Source organism: Bos mutus, chromosome 11 (genome assembly GCF_027580195.1).
Source record: "Bos mutus isolate GX-2022 chromosome 11, NWIPB_WYAK_1.1, whole genome shotgun sequence".
Lineage (NCBI taxonomy): Eukaryota > Metazoa > Chordata > Mammalia > Artiodactyla > Bovidae > Bos > Bos mutus.
The window spans coordinates 94,447,176-94,468,021 of NC_091627.1; the positions used below are offsets into that span (position 1 = coordinate 94,447,176).

A 20,846-nucleotide genomic window follows, 5' to 3' on the forward strand; every position below is an offset into this window, starting at 1 on the left:
ATGCATTGATTAACTCTAGTAATTTTCTGGTGGAGTCTTTAGGGTTTTCTATGTAGAGAATCATGTCATCTGCAAACAGTGAGAGTTTTACTTCTTCTTTTCCAATCTGGATTCCTTTTATTTTCTTTTTCTGCTCTGACTGCTGTGGCCAAAACTTCCAAAACTATGTTGAATAGTAGTGGTGAAAGTGGGCATCCTTGTCTTGTTCCTGACTTTAGGGGAAATGATTTCAATTTTTCACCATTGAGGATAATGTTGACAAAGGAGGCAAGAATATACAATGGATTAAAGACAATCTCTTTAACAAGTGATGCTGGGAAAACTGGTCAACTACTTGTAAAAGAATGAAACTAGAACACTTTCTAACACCATACACAAAAATAAACTCAAAATGGATTAAAGATCTAAACGTAAGACCAGAAACTATAAAACTCCTAGAGGAGAACATAGGCAAAACTCTGACATACATCACAGCAGGATCCTCTATGACCCACCTCCCAGAATATTGGAAATAAAAGCAAAAATAAACAAATGGGACCTAATTAAAATTAAAAGCTTCTGCACAACAAAGGAAACTATAAGCCAGGTGAAAAGACAGCCTTCAGAATGGGAGAAAATAATAGCAAATGAAGCAACTGACAAAGAATTAATCTCAAAAATATACAAGCAACTCCTGCAGCTCAACTCCAGAAAAATAAATGACCCAATCAAAAAATGGGCCAAAGAACTAAATAGATATTTCTCCAAAGAAGACATACAGACGGCTAACAAACACATGAAAAGATGCTCAACATCACTCAGTATCAGAGAAATGCAAATCAAAACCACTATGAGGTACCATTTCACGCCAGTCAGAATGGCTGCGATCCAAAAGTCTACAAGCAATAAACGCTGGAGAGGATGCAGAGAAAAGGGAGCGCTCTTACACTGTTGGCAGGAATGCAAACTAGTACAGCCACTATGGAGAACAGTGTGGAGATTCCTTAAAAAACTGGAAACAGAACTGCCATACGACCCAGCAATCCCACTGCTGGGCATACACACCGAGGAAGCCAGAATTGAAAGAGACACATGTACCCCAATGTTCATCGCAGCACTGTTTATAATAGCCAGGACATGGAAGCAACCTAGATGTCCTTTAGCAGATGAATGGATAAGAAAGCTGTGGTACATATACACAATAGAGTATTACTCAGCCATTAAAAAGAACACATTTAAATCAGTTCTAATGAGGTGGATGAAACTGGAGCCTATTAAACAGAGTGAAGTAAGCCAGAAAGAAAAACACCAATACAGTATACTAACGCATATATATGGAATTTAGAAAGATGGTAATGATAACCCTGTATGTGAGACAGCAAAAGAGACACTGATGTATAGAACAGTCTTTTGGACTCTGTGGGAGAGGGCGAGGGTGGGATGATTGGGAGAATGGCATTGAAACATGTATAATATCATATGTGAAATGAATCGCCAGTCCAGGTTCGTTGCATGATACAGGATGCTCGGGGCTGGTGCACTGGGATGACTCAGAGGGATGATATGAGGAGGGAGGTGGGAGGGGGTTCAGGATGGGGAACACGTGTACACCCGTGGCAGATTCATGCTGATGTATGCCAAAACCAATACAATATTGTAAAGTAATTAGCCTCCAATTAAAATAAATACATTTATATTAAAAAATAAAAAAATAAATAAGTGCATTAAAAAAGACTAATATAATTTTTAACACAAAGAAGGACATTTCATGAAATTAAAAAGATGAATATAACAAGAAGATATCATAATTCAAACTGTGCATAAACTTAAAAGATATATTCAAATATATGAAGCAAACTGGAGAGATCTCAAAAGAGAAACAGACAAATCTACAATCATATTTGGACAGTTGAACACTCCTCAGTTATTGACAGAAAAAGCAGACCTACAAAAGAAAGGATACAGAAAATTGTACAACAATATTAACAAATTTAATCCAGTTGTCATTTAGAGAATACAACATTCAACAACTAAAGATACAGATTTTATTCAAATATACATGGAACACTATTGTACCTGAATTTAAATGTACCATTTTCTTAGTTGATCTCTATTTGTTCCACCTGTTCTATGGCCCATTTAACTCTTCAGTTGGTTGTTTCTGGATTGAGTATTCTTTCCATGATTCCTTTTCATTTTCATTATTGGCTTATTACTTTTACTTCTTTCATGTTTTTGACCATTTTTTCAGTGGTTGTTCTAGACCATACTACTTCATGCATAATGTAAAATCCTTAAATAGTAAATCACATTCCTCTCTCATATTCTTTGTCCTGCTGCTGCTGCTAAGTCGCTTCAGTCGTGTCTGACTCTGTGCGACTCCATAGATGGCAGCTCAACAGGCTCCGCTGTCCCTGGGATTCTCCAGGCAAGAACACTGGAGTGGGTTGCCATTTCTTTCTCCAGTGCATGAAAGTGAAAAGTGAAAGTAAAGTCGCTCAGTCATGCCCGACTCTTCCCGACCCCATGGACTGCAGCCTACCAGGCTCCTCCGTCCATGGGATTTTCCAGGCAAGAATACTGGAGTAGGGTGCCATAGCCTTCTTTACTTTTATAGTTACATTTCTTTACCAGATACTATCATTATTTTTCATGTACACAAGCAATTTTCTGTAAGACCAATTAAAAATAGAGGAATGACATTAGAAATAGCAGAACAGGAAGTCCTGCATTCATATCCCTTCTCAGCAATAATAATTTGGCAGGCAAGCAGAGACAAAAGTACTTTTGTGAAACTTTGGATTGAAGAAAGAAGACTGTAAAACTCTGGTAGCATCTAAGACCAAGGAGGGTTGCTTTTAGAAGGCAAGCATAAACTCACTCATGTGGCACACCTGCTAACCATAGTCCTACCCACAGTCCCAGGAACAGACCCTGACCCTTGACAGCCTATGGACATGGCCTATTTGGCCTTGCCAACATCACCAGTTGGAAAACAACCCAGCAAGAGTCATGCCAACCTGTGCTTTGGATAATAGGTCTGCCAACCTCAGTTCCAGCTGTAAACTGAATTGTTGCATGACCCAACTCCAGCTCCTATTAGCTGCCCACCCTGCCTGCCTATGACTGGGCAGAGACATGCTCATTCATGAATCCAGATGAATTCATGAATCCAAATCCTAACATTTGTCTGACTGCAAATACTAAAAAAATCCCTGTAACATTACCCCATATATTCATAGCCACAGACCAGGAACACTCCTGCCTACTCAGAGACCTGCTGGAGCAATAACTTTCCATGCACCTGGAGGAAGGGCCGCCAATCTCAAACTTGACTGGAGAGGTTAATGTGCCCGCACAACCTGGCTTTAGCCCACTGTACCCATGGACGGGAGGCAGTTGTGCCTGCCAGGGATCCAACAGGAGACATGGCTATATGTACCCCTAGAGATAGGCCCAGTGACCTCAGTCTCATTGTGGATCTTGAAGTGGCTCTGGAATCTGGCTTCAGCCACTCCCAACTATGATCTAAGAGAAACCCTACTTTTCCAGGAACCCACCAGAAGGAAACCCCAGAAGTGCCCCACTGAGCGATGAATTCCTCAGTGCAGTTGCAGAGCCACAATCTATCAGTCATTCTAATTGTGAAACCCCGAAGCAGACCTATGATTTGACTCCAGGCCCCTTCAGGCACGGTACAGGAATCGTCCTGCCACCCTGGGACCTGGGGGAGACACATATCTCCATGTCCCCAGAGAAGCACAAAGGCAGAGTCACCAATACAAAGCTACATGGACCAAAAAGAATCAAACAACTTGACACCACCAAAGAGAACAAATATGAGTTCCACTAATGAATCCCAAAGAAACTGAGACATACAAATTGCCCTAAAAAGAATTTGAAATATCGTATTAAGCTCAATAATATGCAAGAGAACACAGAGAGACAACAAAATGAAATCTAGAATACAATGCACAAATAAAATGCGAAGTTTAATAAAGATATAGAAACTATAAAAAAAAAAAAAACAAATCCTGGAGCTGAAGTATACAATTAAAAGAATTGAAAAATTCTTAGAGCATCAACAGCAGACTAAATAATGCAGAAGAAAGAATTAGGGCATTAGAAAACAGGCCATTTAAAAACAGAAAGAGGAACAAAGAGAAAAACTGTAAAGAAAGCATGAGAGACCTATTCAGTTAAGTCGCTCAGTCGTGTCCGACTCTTTGTGACCCCATGAACCACAGCACGCCAGGCCTCCAAGTCCATCACCAACTCCCAGAGTCCACCCAGACCCATGTCCATCAAGTCAGTGATGCCATCCAACCATCTCATCCTCTGTCGTCCCCTTCTCCTCCCGCCCTCAATCTTTCCCAGCATCAGGGTCTTTTCAAATGAGTCAGCTCTTTGCATCAGGTGGCAAAAGTATTGGAGTTTCAGCTTCAACATCAGTCCTTCCAATGAACACCCAGGACTGATCTCCTTTAGGATGGACTGGTTGGACCTCCTTGCAGTCCAAGGGACTCTCAAGAGTCTTCTCCAACACCACAGTTCAAAAGCATCAATTCTTCTGTGCTCAGCTTTCTTTATAGTCCAACTCTCACATCCATACATGACCACCAGAAAAACCATAGCCTTGACTAGACGGACCTTTGTTGGCAAAGTAATGTCTCTGCTTTTTAATATGCTATCTAGGCTGGTCCTAACTTTCCTTCCAAGGAGTAAGCATCTTTTAATTTCATGGCTGCAATTACCATCTGCAGTGATTTTGGAGCCCAGAAAAATAAAGGCAGCCACTGTTTACACTGTTTCCCCATCCACACCATTAAAAAAAACAAAAACCCTGCTTATTTAATTTATATGCAAAGTACATCATATGAAATGCCAGGGTGGATGAATCACAAACTGGAATCAAAACTACCAGGAGAAATATCAACAACCTCAGATATGAAGATGATATCCCTCTAAAGGTAGAAAGTGAAGGAACCAAAGAGCCAAGAAGGAAAGCTATGACAAACCTCATGTGACAGCATATTAAAAAAGCAGAGACATCATTTTACTGATAAAGGTCTGCATACTCAAAGCTATGGTTTTTCCAATATCATGTACAGATGTGAGAACTGGATCATAAAGACGGCTTAGTGCCGAAGAATTGATGCTTTCAAACTGTGAAGCTGGAGAAGGCTCTTGAGATTCCTTTGGATAGCAAGGAGATCACAGCAAGAATTTCACATGCCACTCCTCTACTGGCCTTAACATTTCATCAATATAATGTAAAAACCAGAATATTATACTACTCTTTTCTAGTGAATTCTCACTAGAAATGCAAGTCTGTAAAGAAAACAGTAGAGAATAAAGTAAGTAATATGAAAAGAAATTATTCAAGAGTTTCCAACTTCCCTTTTTTATAACCTGACCATATAAATAGGGCAGTGGCATACCATACAAGGCTGATATTAAGACTTTCAAACTTGGAACTGAAGGGAACATCAAAAGTATTCCAGAATATTTATGTATATAGAGCCATAATCTCAGTATCTATTGCACTTCCATTATTTCATACTATACCTTAGATGAAGATCTTCTGAAAACTTCAGACAGGCGTAGATAAATTCTTTAATTTGGTTGTAAACTTTTGGCACAAATTCAGAAAATGGAAACTTTTTTGGGAATGGTTGCTGTAAAAGCAAGAATTAATGAAAGTTACAAATGAGCATACATTGAAAATACCTACTAACTAAAATACAAAAGAGATTTTCTTGCATACCAGGAACTGCCTTCTTAACAACTCTACATTTTAAAAACATATTTGTGAAAGTTTTCTAATACTAAAAAGAATAAGATTAAATTAAATAAATGATTCTAACATCCTGTAAAACCTGATAAACAAATTCTGATACATACTCAGCAATAAAAAGGAATAAGTAACTTAGATGAGTCTCAAAAGCATTATCTTCAGTCAAAGAAGCCAATCTCAAAAGGTTACACACTATATAATTCTATTTATAAGGCCTTTTAGAAAAGGTAAAAGTAGATGGATAGCAACGATAGGTGGTTGCCAAAAGCTGGGGCTTGAGGAGTAATTGATTAAGAAGGTATGCTGCTGCTGCTGCTAAGTCGCTTCAGTCGTGTCCGACTGTGTGTGACCCCATAGACAGAAGCCAAGGTATAGCATGAGGGAATTTGGGGGAATCATGGAACTATTCTGCAACATTGTTGTGGTAGTACATACACCACAAAGCACAGTAAAAACCAATACAATTATATAGCAAGGTAAATTTTACTGTATATTTTGGGGATAAAATGTCCTCAAAGTATAAGAAAAGCAAATATTTCAACGTGTAAGTCAAAAGGAAACACTGCCAGAAATCTCCTCAACACTTTGGAGGTGACAATACTCCAAAGCCATTTACTGATTGATTCTCCAAACAGGAACTTTGGCTCCCCTAAGCCCAAAAATCATCCTTTGAAACTGTTTTAGATTCCTAACTCATTGAGTTAGAAATTATGCCTTTAATGAGACTGATGCAAAGAAAGCTTTAAGAGGATGTCAAATCAGAGAAGTTTACTTTAGTGTTCCTTACCTTTTCCAGCTCTGCATCTTGGAATGGGAATTGTCCGATCACCTTTTTATACATCTCTTCACTTGTTACTGGGATAGGACTGTAGTTGTCAGAATCAAGTATGTTTCTATAAAGAAAATAAAAGAAGAAAGGAAAGGAGGGAGGGATAAAGTAAAAAAGGAAAGACAGGTGAGTTCATCAGTAGAGTGATCACAAGTAACTTTCAGAATGAACATTTCTTAGTCCCTAATCTATTCCTTTTACAGTACAGCTATTTGGTCTTAGGTAAGGACATCTTAAAAAAAAAAAAACAGAAGGAAAATTGCATTCTAAAACAAATGGAACACAAATATAAAGATGACCTCATAGTATTTGAGATTTATAGCTCAGACAGAAAATTTCAAGGCAACACGTTGAAGCCTTAAGGCAAATGAGAAGCAACAACAACAAAAAAATGTGAGCTCTGGAAAAGGCAAAGAGGTTTTATACGCTTTCTTAAAAAAAAATATTTTATCAAACTATGTTCATGTACTTCATCTACTGCTCTATATTAAGAATGACTTTTCTTCATCCAAAGGTTCTGTGTCCTTAACTAGACTAGGGATTCTCCAGAGCAGAGACCATACTACCAAAATCAAAAAAGAAATTTACTGAAGGCTTCAGATCAGATGCACTTGGATATATCATGGTACTAATATTCAAAGATAATCTCCCCTAAAGAAAATTATATCATTAATAAACAGGACTTTTTAGAAATACAAATATTTATATGAATATACTAATGAGTTACACTACATAATTATTAGCTATATGTTTATAAAATGTGAAGAGTAAGATTAATGGGACAATGTAATACCTTAAAGCTATAAGAACTTGAAAACAAAGAAAGTTGATCTGGGGAAGTGGTCCTGCAGTAAGCAGAAAGATCACTTTAAAAGAAGAAGCAAGTGAGTTGACAAGAGTTATGTGTGAGGAAAACATGTCCAAGGACATATTTGTAAGTGGAGATGTAATACAATAATTTTCTTATTTTTGTATGCATGTTGCAGTAACTATTTAAATAATATGCTTCAAATATTAGATTGTAACAGATCTCTTCTTTGGGTATGGAGAGTAAAGAAGATGAGGAATAACATGAGTGAGTCTTCAAACAAGTTAAAAAAAAAAGCTAAATTATTCAAAAGGGTTCAAAAGCCACTATCCTACAAGTGAGACATAGATTAGGCATGATCCCCAAAGAGAAAATCAAAAATCAAATTAAGATGACACAAGGTGATCTGGTTGGTATGAACCAAGGTATTTGCCATTTATTCAATGAAACAAATCTGGGGATTTGGGGACTCCTCACATAGAAGGTACTAATATCCAGAGTTTGAATATCCTGGGAACTTTATTTGGGATACCATCACTATTTAATTGAATTCCCAATCATAATTGGAATCAGACCTAAAAAAAAATAAGCCACATACACTTGTTGCCTATTATACCTGAAAACCCGTATGTATAAAGATGAGTGTACAAACATGCATGCCCACACACACACAACTATAGATAATCTCTCACCTGAAAATACCTGACCACTTCTTTAGCAAAGTTTCACTATATTGGTCTCTGATTTCTAATAGCATGTCAAAAAGCTGATTTACAGGAAAACCATACACCTGAAACAAAATAAGAAAAAAGTTTCATTTTATGAGGTGATTTTTTTAAACAACATGAGAGAGATTAGGCACTGAAAGATAATTTTGTTCTTTGCACAACAATTTAAATAAAACCATGATACAAGAATCTTCCATTCCCACCTAATATCTAGTGTTTATCCTCAATAATTAAAAGATATATACCAAAATATTTGAACCAGTCAGAAAATAATAAAAAGATGAACATTAAAATTAATATATAGAACAGGCTTATGGACTCTGTGGGAGAGGGAGAGGGTGGGAAGATTTGGGAGAATGGCATTGAAACATGTGAAATGTCATGTATGAAACGAGATGCCAGTCCAGGTTCAATGCACGATGCTGGATGCTTGGGGCTGGTGCACTGGGACGACCCAGAGGGATGGTATGGGGAGGGAGGAGGGAGGAGGGTTCAGGATGGGGAACACATGAGAAATAAAGGAATAAAAAATTTAAAAAAAAATAAAAAATAAAATTAATATATATTGGATATAACTGTCAATGAAGTTTTCCCTATAACTCCTTCTGTAACTCTTAGCAACTTTTAAGAGTAGGGTCAGAAAATGAGAATGCTACCAATCTTACCCACTTCTAATGTTATTCTATTGAATATAACATGTGGTTCATATCAATAATCATTATTCAAAAGAGTAGGTAAGACAATAGTTTAAGAACTAACGTAGTGAGTTCATTTAATCAATTTGCTTTGAGAAAAAAAAGGGGGGATGAGAACAAATTATGAGAACATAATAGACAAGGTGATGACCAGGAAATGCTACAAAGAGATAAAAATTATCTAGCGCTAGGAAAAGAAGAAACACAACTAAAAAGAAAAAGATACTTACTCAAGCTTAGATAGACAATCAAAGGATATAGAGCTGATGAAACACTCATCTAGGTTAAGATCACATAAATATAAGCCACAAACCTGAAGTGTGTCAGCAAAAAGCACAATGAGGTTCTTCAAATCTAACACGAGGTTTGGATCAGAGCAGTAAGACTAAAGGAAATAAAAGACAATGAGGAAAAACATATTTATTAAAAACAAAACTATCTTTTGATTTATTCAATTACTTAACGCTTCACCTGGTGCAGGTTCTCTGGAAAGCCTTCCTGGTTTAAGGTTAACACCAGATACAGTCAGGGGAGAATGAGTAAGACTCCAATAATCCATGACCTACATGTTTAACTTTTGGAAATTTAAAAACACACTTCTAAATAACTGTCTGGTTAAAGAAGAAATCAAAGCTGATACTGGGGAACACATGTATACCTGTGGCGGATTCATTTTGATATTTGGCAAAACTAATACAATAAAATAAAATTAATTAAAAACAAATAAAACAAATAGTAAAAAAAACAAAAAAGTTCATATCAAAACTTATAGAATTCAGCTAATGCCATTTAAAAAATGTATGTGAACATTAGAAAACATAAAAGACTTATAATAAACTAAGAACTCAACTCATGAAGCAGGCCAAAAAAGCCAAAATAAACCACAAATGAGAGACTGATAAAATAAAAAGCAGACATTAATGACACAGAGAAGACATGAAAGATTTGATCAATGAAACCAAAAACTCAAGTTAAACATAAAATCAGTAAGAGAGACAAATCACAGGTAAGTCCAATTAAACAACAAAAAGAAACAACAATGCAAGGAACACAGAAAATAAATATAATACAGAAGAAAATAAAATTTACAAACAAATTCAATGTATAATCTCTTAAAAAATTTGAAAACTGAAATGACTTGGAAGGCATCTTCTTTACAAAGATATATTATGTCACTATTTTTCAGTGACTTTTGATATTCAAATTCTCTTAAGTATAATTTGGTTACTTGCTCTCTACTTAACTCCTCAATTCCTAAAGAAGGCACGTTGAATTCTCCCAAAGTGGTGTGGCCTCTGTTTCTCCTCCTACTACTATCAGTTTTTGTTTATATACATACTGAATTAAAAGACACTTACTCCTTGGAAGGAAAACTATGACCAACCTAGATAGCATATTCAAAAGCAGAGACATTACTTTGCCAACAAAGGTTCGTCTAGTCAAGGCTATGGTTTTTCCTGTGGTCATGTATGGATGTGAGAGTTGGATTGTGAAGAAGGATAAGCGCTGAAGAATTGATGCTTTTGAACTGTGGTGTTGGAGAAGACTCTTGAGAGTCCCTTGGACTGCAAGGAGATCCAACCAGTCCATTCTGAAGGAGATCGGCCCTGGGATTTCTTTGGAAGGAATGATGCTAAGGCTGAAAGTCCAGTACTTTGGCCACCTCATGCGAAGAGTTGACTCATTGGAAAAGACTCTGATGCTGGGAGGGATTGGGGGCAGGAGGAGAAGGGGACGACAGAGGATGAGATGGCTGGATGGCATCACTGACTCGATGGACGTGAGTCTGAGTGAACTCCAGGAATTGGTGATGGACAGGGAGGCCTGGCGTGCTGCGATTCATGGGGTCGCAAAGAATCGAACACGACTGAGAGATTGATCTGATCTGATCTGATGCTTGCTTATTTCCAGTAAATGGGATACGGTCTTTTTGATGGGTTAAAAGTATTATCAAAACAAAATGTTGCTCTCTTCTCCCGTTTAACAATCTTTAACTTCAATCCGGTGTTCTTGAAGAATATTGCCCTTTCTGCTCCCCATTCTTCATTTTTAATCTTTCTATATAATCTTAATGCAGAAATCTCCCTTAGTAACCAAACTATAATACTTTCTACCTGTGATGTTTCTCATGAATACTGACATATTTGGACCTATTCTAGCCATCTTATTTTAAGTTTTTTATTTTCAATGATTTATTCTTTATTTTTTGTATCATTTCATGTTTTTCATTGGATTAGTTTTTTCAAATTATCTTATACTGGTTATTAATAACATATTTACTTTCTGTCAGAGGATGAGATGGCTGGATGGCATCACCGACTCGATGCACATGAGTTTGGGTGAACTCCGGGAGTTGGTGATGGACAGGGAGGCCTGGTGTGCTGCAATTCATGGGGTCGCAAAAAGTCGGACACGACCCAGCGACTGAACTGAACTGAACTGATACTTTCTGTCCACTGTTTACTTGAAATAATCTGTAGTGTCATTTTAAAAATGTTTTAAACATTAAGCCACTCCTCTTGTAGGGATTCTTAATAGCATTAAACTTTACAAACAATGGGCTTCCCTGAAAGCTCAGTTGGTAAAGAATCTGCGTGCAATGCAGGAGACCCTGGTTCTATTCCTGGATTGGGAAGATCCCCTGGAGAAGGAATAGGCTACCCACTTCAGTATTCTTGGGGGCTTCCCTTGTGGTTCAGCTGGTGAAGAATCCGTCTTCAATGTGGCAAAGCTGGGTTCAATCCCTGGGTTGGGAAGATCCCCTGGAGAAGGGAAAGGCTACCCACTCCAGTATTCTGGCCTGGAGAATTCCATGGGCTGTACAGTCCATGGGGTTGCAAAGTTAGACACAACTGAGTGACTTTCACTTACAAACAACTGATCAGTTATTTAGATTTATCTATGAGTTTTACTCTCATTTTTTGCATACATTTTATTTATTCTCACCCCATCACGTATTTTGAATTTCTTTTTCATTTTTGGTAAGACATCAGTAAGATAAGATGGGTGAAAAGTAAACTTTGTATCCTCATGTGTTTGGAAATGTCTTTCTTTTGCACTCAAACTAAAATACACCATTTCAGACATGAGAAAACTGCCTGCCTCATTTACTCTGCCTGACAAAAAGATGCACCCTTTCAGCTGTAGTAATCTAGTCGTTTTCTACTGCAGGGAAATTTCCCTCTTTCATTTAATTATTAAGGTCCCTCCTTTGTGACTATATTTTATTTCTAAATCTCTACTAAATACAACCAAAATCTACAGCAATTATCCATGTTTCTTAACTTTTCATTAATATTTTCCATCTCTTTGTGTCTCTGCTCTATATTGGGGTTATGTATTTGACTTTGTCTTCTTGATCACAGAATGATATTCAGTTTTATCTATTTAATCTTAGAATTAAATTTCTCTATTTTGGTAGGCATAAATCTCAAGAAAACAACATTAATCTTTGATTTATATTCTTCTGTGGCTGCCATCCTTCCTTTTCCTCCTTCTCACATTTTGTATAACTGTGAATATAGTATACATAAATAAAACCTATACATGTAATTTTATCAGGCAAACATAACTGAACAGCACCAGCATATCAGAAGCTCAAAAACAACTTCTTTCCTTTCCACTCAGGAAAACATTATCATGACATTTATTATAATCATTACATATCTTTCTTTCATTCTTTTTTCTTTGTATTTTTTAGCTTAATAGATCTTATTTTTTAGAGCAGTTTTGCATTTACAGATAAACTGAACAGAAAGTACAGAGTTCCCATATATCCCTTCATACAGACATTCATGCACAGGTTCCCTTATTATAACATTTTCCCTTAGTGTGGTGACATTTGGTACAGTTGGTGAACCAATACTGACACATTATCCACATTATTATTAACTAAATTCTATAGCTTATTTAGAGTTTCCTCTCTGTGTTATATAATCATGGGTTTTAACATGAGCATAATGATGTATTCCACCATTACAATATCATACAGAATAGTTTCACTGCCTGCCCTAGAAATTCTGTCTTCCACTTATTTATCCCTCGAGCCCTCTCCCAAATCCTAGCAACCCTTATCTTTTTATTGCCTCCTTAATTTTGCCTTGTCAAGAATGTCATATAGTTGGAATCCTATGAATATGTAGCCTTCTCAGTTTGGGTACTTTCACTTAGCAATATGCACTTAGCTTCCTCCTTGTCTTTTTGTGGGTTGACAGATTACTTCTTTTGTTTACCATTGAGTAATATTCAATTATAAGGATGTACTAGAGTTCATCCATTCACCTATTAAAGGACATCTTGGTTACTTCCAGGTTTTGGTTATTTTGAATAAGCTGTTATAAACACTGGTGGGCAGATTTTTGTGTTAACATACATTTTCAACACATTTAGCAAATACCTATAGTGTATACCTACTTGCTGCATCTTATATCTATGTTGCATTTTGTATAAACTTCCAAATTCTCTTCTAAGCTGGCTGTACCATTTTCCATTCCCACCAGCAAGGAGAGTACCTGTTGTCCACATTCTCTCCAGAATTTGGTGTTTTCAGCATTATAGTCATTCTACTGGGCATGTGGCGGTAGTTTACCGCTGTTTTAATTTGGAATTCCCTGATGACATATGACAATAGAGTTTTGCCAACAGAATGCACTGGTCGTAGCAAACACCCTCTTCCAACAAAACAAGAGAAGACTTTACACATGGATATCACCATATAGCCAACACTGAAATCAGATTGATTATGTTCTTTGCAGTCAAAGATGGAGAAGCTCTATACAGTCAGTGAAAACAAGACCAGGGGTTGACTGTGGCTCAGATCATGAACTCCTTATTGCCAAATTCAGACTTAAACTGAAAGTGGGGAAAACCACTAGACCATTCAGGTATGACCTACATCAAATCCCTTATGATTACACAGTGGAAGTGAGAAATACATTTAAAGGACTAGATCTGGTAACAGAGTGCCTGATGAACTATGGACAGAGGTCCATGACATTGTACAGGAGACAGGGATCAAGACCATTCCCAAGAAAAAGAAATGCAAAAAAGCAGAATGGCTGTCTGAGCAGGCCTTACAAATACCTGTGAAAAGAAGAAAAGCGAAGAGCAAAGGAGAGAAGGAAAGATATACCCATTTGAATGCAGGGTTCCAAAGAACAGCAAGGAGAGATAAGAAAGCCTTCCTCAGTGATCAGTGCAAAGAAATAGAGGAAAACAATAGAATGGGAAAAACTAGAGATCTCTTCAAGAAAATTAGAGATACCAAGGGAACATTTCATGCAAAGATGGGCTCAATAAAGGACAGAAATGGTATGGACCTAACAGAAGCAGAAGATATTAAGAAGAGGGGACAAGAATACACAGAAGAACTACACAAAAAAGATCTTCACAACCCAGATAATCACGATGGTGTGATCACTCACCTAGAGCCAGCCATCCTTAGTCAAGTGGGCCTTAGAAAGCATCACTATGAACAAAGCTAGTACAGGTGATGGAATTCCAGTTGAGCTATTTCAAATTCTAAAAGATGATGATGTCAAAGTGCTGCACTCAATATGCCAGCAAATGTGGAAAACTCAGCAGTGGCCACAGGACTGGAAAAGGTCAGTTTTCATTCCAATCCCAAAGAAAGGCAATGCCAAAGAATGCTCAAACTACTGCACAATTGCATTCATCTCACACACCAGTAAAGTAATGCTCAAAATTCTCCAAGCCAGGCTTCAGCAATACATGAACCATGAACTTCCAGATGTTCAAGCTGAATTTAGAAAAGGCAGAGGAACCAGATATCAAATTGCCAACATTTGCTGATCATTGCAAAAGCAAGAGAGTTCCAGAAAAACATCTATTTCTGCTTTATTGACTATGCCAAAGACTTTGACTGTGTGGATCACAATAAACTGTGGAAAATTCTGAAGGAGATGGGAATACCAGGCCAGCTGACCTACCTCCTGAGAAATCTGTATGCACATCAGGAAGCAACAGTTAGAACTGGACATGGAACAACAGATGGGTTCCAAATCAGGAAAGGAGTACGTCAAGGCTGTATATTGTCACCCTGCTTATTTAACTTACATGCAGAGTAGATCATGAGAAACGCTGGGCTGGAGGAAGCACAAGCTGGAATCAAGATTGCTAGGAGCAATATCAATAACCTCAGATATGCAGATTACACCATTCTTATGGCAGAAAGTGAAGAAGAACTAAAGAGCCTCTTGATTAAAGTGAAAGAGGAGAGTGAAAAAGTTGGCTTAAAGCTCAACATTCAGAAAACAAAGATCATGGCATCAGGTCCCATCACTTCATGGCAAATAGATGGGGAAACAGTGGAAACAGTGTCAGACTGTATTTTTGAGGGCTCCAAAATCACTGTGGATGGTGACTGCAGCCATGAAATTAAAAGATGCATACTCCTTAGAAGGAAAGTTACGACCAACCAAAACAGCATATTAAAAAGCAAAGACATTACTTTGCCAACAAAGGTCCATCTAGTCAAGGCTATGGTTTTTCCAGTAGTCATGTATGGATGTGAGAGTTGGACTAAAAAGGAAGCTGAGCACAGAAGAATTGATGCTTTTGAACTGCGTTGTTGCAGAAGACTCTTGAGAGTCCCTTGGACTGCAAGGAGGTCCAACCTGTCCATCCTAAAGGAGATCAGTCCTGGGTGTTCATTGGAAGGACTGATGTTGATTCTGAAACTCCAATACTTTGGCCACCTGATGCAAAGAGCTGACTCATTTGAAAAAACCCTGATGCTGGGAAAGATTGAGGGCAGGAGGAGAAGGGGACAACAGAGAATGACATGGTTGGATGGCATCACCGACTCGATGGACATGAGTTTGGGTAAACTCCAGGAGTTGGTGATGGACAGGGAGGCCTGTTGTGCTGTGGTTCACGGGGTCACAAAGAGTCGGACACGACTGAGGGATTGAACTGAACTGAACTGATGACATATGTTGTTAAGCATTTTTTACATGCTTTCTTGATCTTTGAGTATTTTCTGTGGTGAACTTTTGTCCATTTTTTAATTGGGTTGTTTTCTTACTGCTGAGTGTTAAGAGTTCTGTATGTATTTTCAGTACCAGGCCTTTAACAGGTATGTGTTTTGCAAAGATTTTCTCCTGATCTGTGGCTTGTCAGTTCATTCTCTTAATTTCATTGTTTCGTAACCATCTAAATATTCAGCCTTACTCAATATTTTTTCAACATTATGTAAATGGATAAAAATCTGTATGTATAATTTTCTGACCTGCTTTTATAATTCAACATTGTACTTGTGAAATTCATCTATGCTACTGTATATGCCTGCAGGGTGGGCATTTTCATGCTGTATAATATTTCATGCTATGAGTTTAACTCAGATTGTTCATTTTATTACCAATGGACATTTTGTTGTCCAGATGCTCAGTGGTGTCTGACTCTTGGCAACCACGTGGACTGCAGCACACCAGGTTTCCCTGTCCTTTACCATCTCCCAGAGCTCACCTGAACTCATGTCCATTGAGTCACGGATGCCATCCAACCATGGACATTTAAGTCATTTCTAATTTTTAAAACTGAACAATGCTGGAATGAATATTCTTGCATGTGTACTATGGTGCATTAGGGCAAGTTTTTCAAGGGAATATAGTTAGTAAAAGAATTTGTGGTTAATGTGGATGGTTGATTAGAAGATACCACTATTTTTTTCAAAGGGTTTTATCAATTTAAACTTATTCCCTTAGTAGTATATAAGAGTTCTGAATGATTCATATCTTTATCAACATCTGTATTACTAATTTTTACATGCTATTTCATTTTGTTTTTATCTGCCTTTCACCGATGCACTGAAGTTGAGCACATGTTTCTCAGCCAAGTGAATTCCTTCCTTAATGAAATAACTGTAAATTTTTTGCTTCTTATTTCTACTGAGATGTTTGTCTCTATTATGATGATGTATAGTGAAAACTTTTATATATTTTATGTTAGTTCTTTGCTGATATTCTGTTGAAGATATCATTTCTCATCATATATCTTATTTTATCTACTATCTTTAATTTTTTTTTTGTTTTTTTCTTAGTTTTAATGTAGCTTAATGTATGAATCTTTATGGTTAGTGTCTCTTTTGTATTTTAGTTAGGAATTTCTTCCATATCCTAAACCACAAAGATATTATCTTACACTATCTTGTAGAGAATTTATGGTCTTACATTTCACATTTTGGTATTTTATCAACCTGAAACTTTTTTTTGGTATAATTATTTCCCCCATGCTGCTGCTGCTGCTAAGTCGCTTCAGTTGTGTCTGACTCTGTGCGACCCCATAGATGGCAGCCCACTAGGCTCCTCTGTCCCTGGGATTCTCCAGGCAAGAACACTGGAGTGGGTTGCCATTTCCTTCTCCAATTCCCCCATACTGATAATCAATTGTTCTAGTACTATTCATTGAAAAGTCTGTTCTCTACCCACTGACCAGCAACAGTCTTTGATAAATATCAAATATTTTTTTGAGGGCTATATTCTGTTCTATCTATCCAATGACAGTACCAGAGGGTCTGGTATTGATTTAGTAAGATTTTTAAATTGAGTCTTCATATTTGGTAGAGAAAAACCACCTGCCTTCAGTCTTAAGGAGTCTCTTAGCTATTCTTTGCTTTTGTACTGGCTTAAAAATATTATAAATCTAATTGCAAAGGTACTCATCTTTCCAAAAATAAGATTATGGAGATTTTAATTGGCATTGAATTAAATTTATAGATAAATTTTAAGACAGTAGATATCTACAATAACTCTTCCAATCACTGAACATGCTATTACTCTCAGTTTTATTTAGGTCTTCTTTAATTCCTTTCCATCTCTCAAAAATATTTTTGAATTTTCTCCATTTAGGTCTTGACATATTATGTTAGGTATATTTCTACTACTTTTAATATATGTTATTGTATCAATTTTTATCTTTTAAAATTTTTAATTTTTCAAATTTTATTCCTGGATATAAAGAGACAATTTTGCAACATAGAATATGCTAACCTCTTCCATTTATTGGAATAATTTTTTCTGTAAATTTCTTTGGATTTTCAATATACTAAAATATATCATCAGCAAAAATGACAATTTTCCTTTTTCCTTTCAAAGGTTTATTTTTTATTTATATTTCTATCTTTACTAAATACAACTATATTTATGAATAAGCCTGTATATTTATGAGCTTATGAGTTATGCTATCCTTCTCTAGCTTCATTATCAAGATTACTCACACCTCATACAACTCATAAGATGAGTTAGTGAGTATCTTCCTTTTCTGTTCTCCAAGAATTTATATAGATAACAATTTAAGATAAAACTCCCCAAACCTGAAGATCTCTTTGGGGGAAGAACTGTGACTGCTGATCACTTACTTCAGATACATTCTTAACCTGAAAGGAATAGTTTCTCCAGCTTAATGTGGGGAGGGCACCATACTAGACTCTTTATCTCAGGTAGGCCCAAGAGACTATAAAATCTGAGTACAAATTGGACTAACAAGCAACCTCAAGGGAAAGGCAGCTTATGTATTTCATCGTATCACTCTGAACTTCTGGACTCTCAATTTCCCCTGGATTTGGCCTGATAAATTCCTTAATAACCTTACTAAGCACTCTGAGACTTAATGTCTTATATGATGCATATTACATATTACAGTACTTTTAGTTGTTTCAAGCTGAACAGTTGCTATGAATAATCTAGCCTCCTATATTCCTAAAATGAGAAATGATTGTTATTTCATAAATTTTTCTCCTAGTCCATGAATTACTTGTTTTTGCTAAAGAATAGCTATTCATTTTGATTATTAATGTCTTCTATATCATGTAAATGTTGTTGTTCACTCGCTCAGTCTTGTCCAACTCTTTGTGAGCCCATGGACTGCAGCACTTCAAGCTTCCCTGTCCTTCACTGTCTCCCAAAGTTAGCTCGAACTCATGTCCATTTAGGCGATGATGGATACAACCATCTCATCCTCTATCACCCCCTTCTCCTTCTGCCGTCAGTCTTCCCCAGCATCAGGGTCTTTTCAAATGAGTCAGCTCTTCACATCAGGTGGCCCAAACATTGGTGCTTCAGCATCAGTCCTTCCAAAGAACAGGCAGGGTTGATTTCCTTTAGGATTGACTGGTTTGATCTCCTTGCTGTCCAAGGGACTTTCAAGAGTTATCTCCAGAGCCACATTTCAAAAGCAACAATTCTGTGGTGCTCAGCCTTCTTTATGGTCCAACTCTCACATCCATATGTGACTACCGGAAAAACCATAGCACTGACTATATGGACCTTTGTCAGCAAAGTAATGTCTCTGCTTTTTAATACATGTTTGTCACAGAGCAGGCAATGGCACCCCACTCCAGTACTCACGCCTGGAAAATCCCATGGATGGAGGAGCCTGGTAGGCTGCAGTCCATGGGGTCGCTAAGAGTCAGACACAACCGAGCAACTTCACTTTCACGCATTGGAGAAGGAAATGGCAACCCACTCCAGTGTTCTTGCCTGGAGAATTCCAGGGACAGGGGAGCTGGGTGGGCTGCCGCCTATGGGGTCGCACATAGTTGGACACAACTGAAGTGACTTAATAGCAGCAGCAGCAGCTAGGTTTGTCACAGCTTTTCTTCCAAGGAACAAGCACCTTTTAATTTCATGGCTACAGTCACCATCCGCAGTGATTTTGGAGCCCAAGAAAATGAAATCTGCCACTGTTTCCTTCGTTTCCCCATCTATTTGCCATGAAGTAATAGGACCGGATGCCCTGATCTTAGTTTTTTGAATGTTGAATTTTAAGCCAGCTTTTTCACTCTCTTCTTTCAACTTCATCAGGAGGCTCTTTAGTTCCTCTTCACTTTCTATCACTGGAGTGGTATCATCTGGATATATGAGATTCCTGATACTTCTCCAAGCAGTCTTGATTCCAGCTTGTGATTCATCCAGCTCAGCATTTTGCAGGATATATTCTGCATATAAGGCAGATCTCTAAATTATTTCCACCAAGATTTCTCCCAGGCTCATTCCTGCTCATGACATTTGTTTACTGAATTTAGAGTGTTCCTAGATTCCATTGTACTTTGCCTGGAAAAATCCCATGGATGGAGGAGCCTGGTAGGCTGCAGTCCATGGGGTCACTAAGAGTCGGACACAACTGAGCAACTTCACTTTCACTTTTCACTTTCATTCATTGGAGAAGGAAATGGCAACCCACTCCAGTGTTCTTGCCTGGAGAATCCCAGGGACGGGGAGCCTGGTGGCTGCCGTCTGTGGGATCACACAGAGTCGGACATGACTGAAGTGACTTAGCAGCAGATTCCATTTGGAACATTTCCTGCTTTAACAAAACCTTCTGCTGCTGCTGCTGCTGCTGCTAAGCTGCTTCAGTCGTGTCCAACTCTGTGCAACCACAGAGATGGCAGCCCACCAGGCTTCCCCGTCCCTGGGATTCTCCAGGCGAGAACACTGGAGTGGGTTGCCATTTCCTTCTCCAATGCGTGAAAGTGAAAAGTGAAAGTGAAGTCGCTCAGTCATGTCCAACTCCTAGCTACACCACGGACTGCAGCCTACCAGGCTCCTCCATCCATGGGATTTTCCAGGCAAGAGTACTGGAGTGGGCTGCCACAAAACCCTCTACTTCATACTTAATCCAATATTTTCTTTCCTCAGGCTGAGTCATTATTCTGATTCCATCTGATTTTCTAAGTTCAGAGAAATTTTTCAAATTTTCTAGCCTATAGAGGTACACTTTGAACTGTTTTTCCTTTTAGTTTTTCTTACATTTTATTTCAGTGTCAATTTGGTTAGGGGAGCTGAATGACACATATTCTCAGTATACCCTCTGATTCAAAAACGGGTGTGTGAGAGGGTGAATATGGCTGTGGGTGTGTATCAAACCACTATCACAGTACACACTCTTGTCTGCCTATCACATAATAAGAAAAGATGTCTAATGTTTAATAGCTATAAAACATGAGGATTTTTGCCTATAGATTACATTGTTCCATAATTTAAATTATAAAAAA

At 37.7% G+C, this 20,846-nt stretch overlaps 1 protein-coding gene across 2 annotated transcripts in view; it reads right to left on the reverse strand.

Moving 5' to 3' along the window:
* EXOC6B (exocyst complex component 6B) overlaps positions 1-20,846 on the reverse strand; it is a 728,809-nt gene that overhangs the window by 311,427 nt on the left and 396,536 nt on the right. For both annotated transcript variants that reach the window (XM_070379801.1, XM_070379802.1), the window contains exons 12-15: positions 9,150-9,221; positions 8,106-8,203; positions 6,564-6,669; positions 5,548-5,657 (exon numbers count right to left, since the gene is read on the reverse strand). In XM_070379801.1, the coding sequence (XP_070235902.1) occupies positions 5,548-5,657; positions 6,564-6,669; positions 8,106-8,203; positions 9,150-9,221 (386 nt within the window). The remainder of the gene's footprint in view (positions 1-5,547; positions 5,658-6,563; positions 6,670-8,105; positions 8,204-9,149; positions 9,222-20,846) is intronic.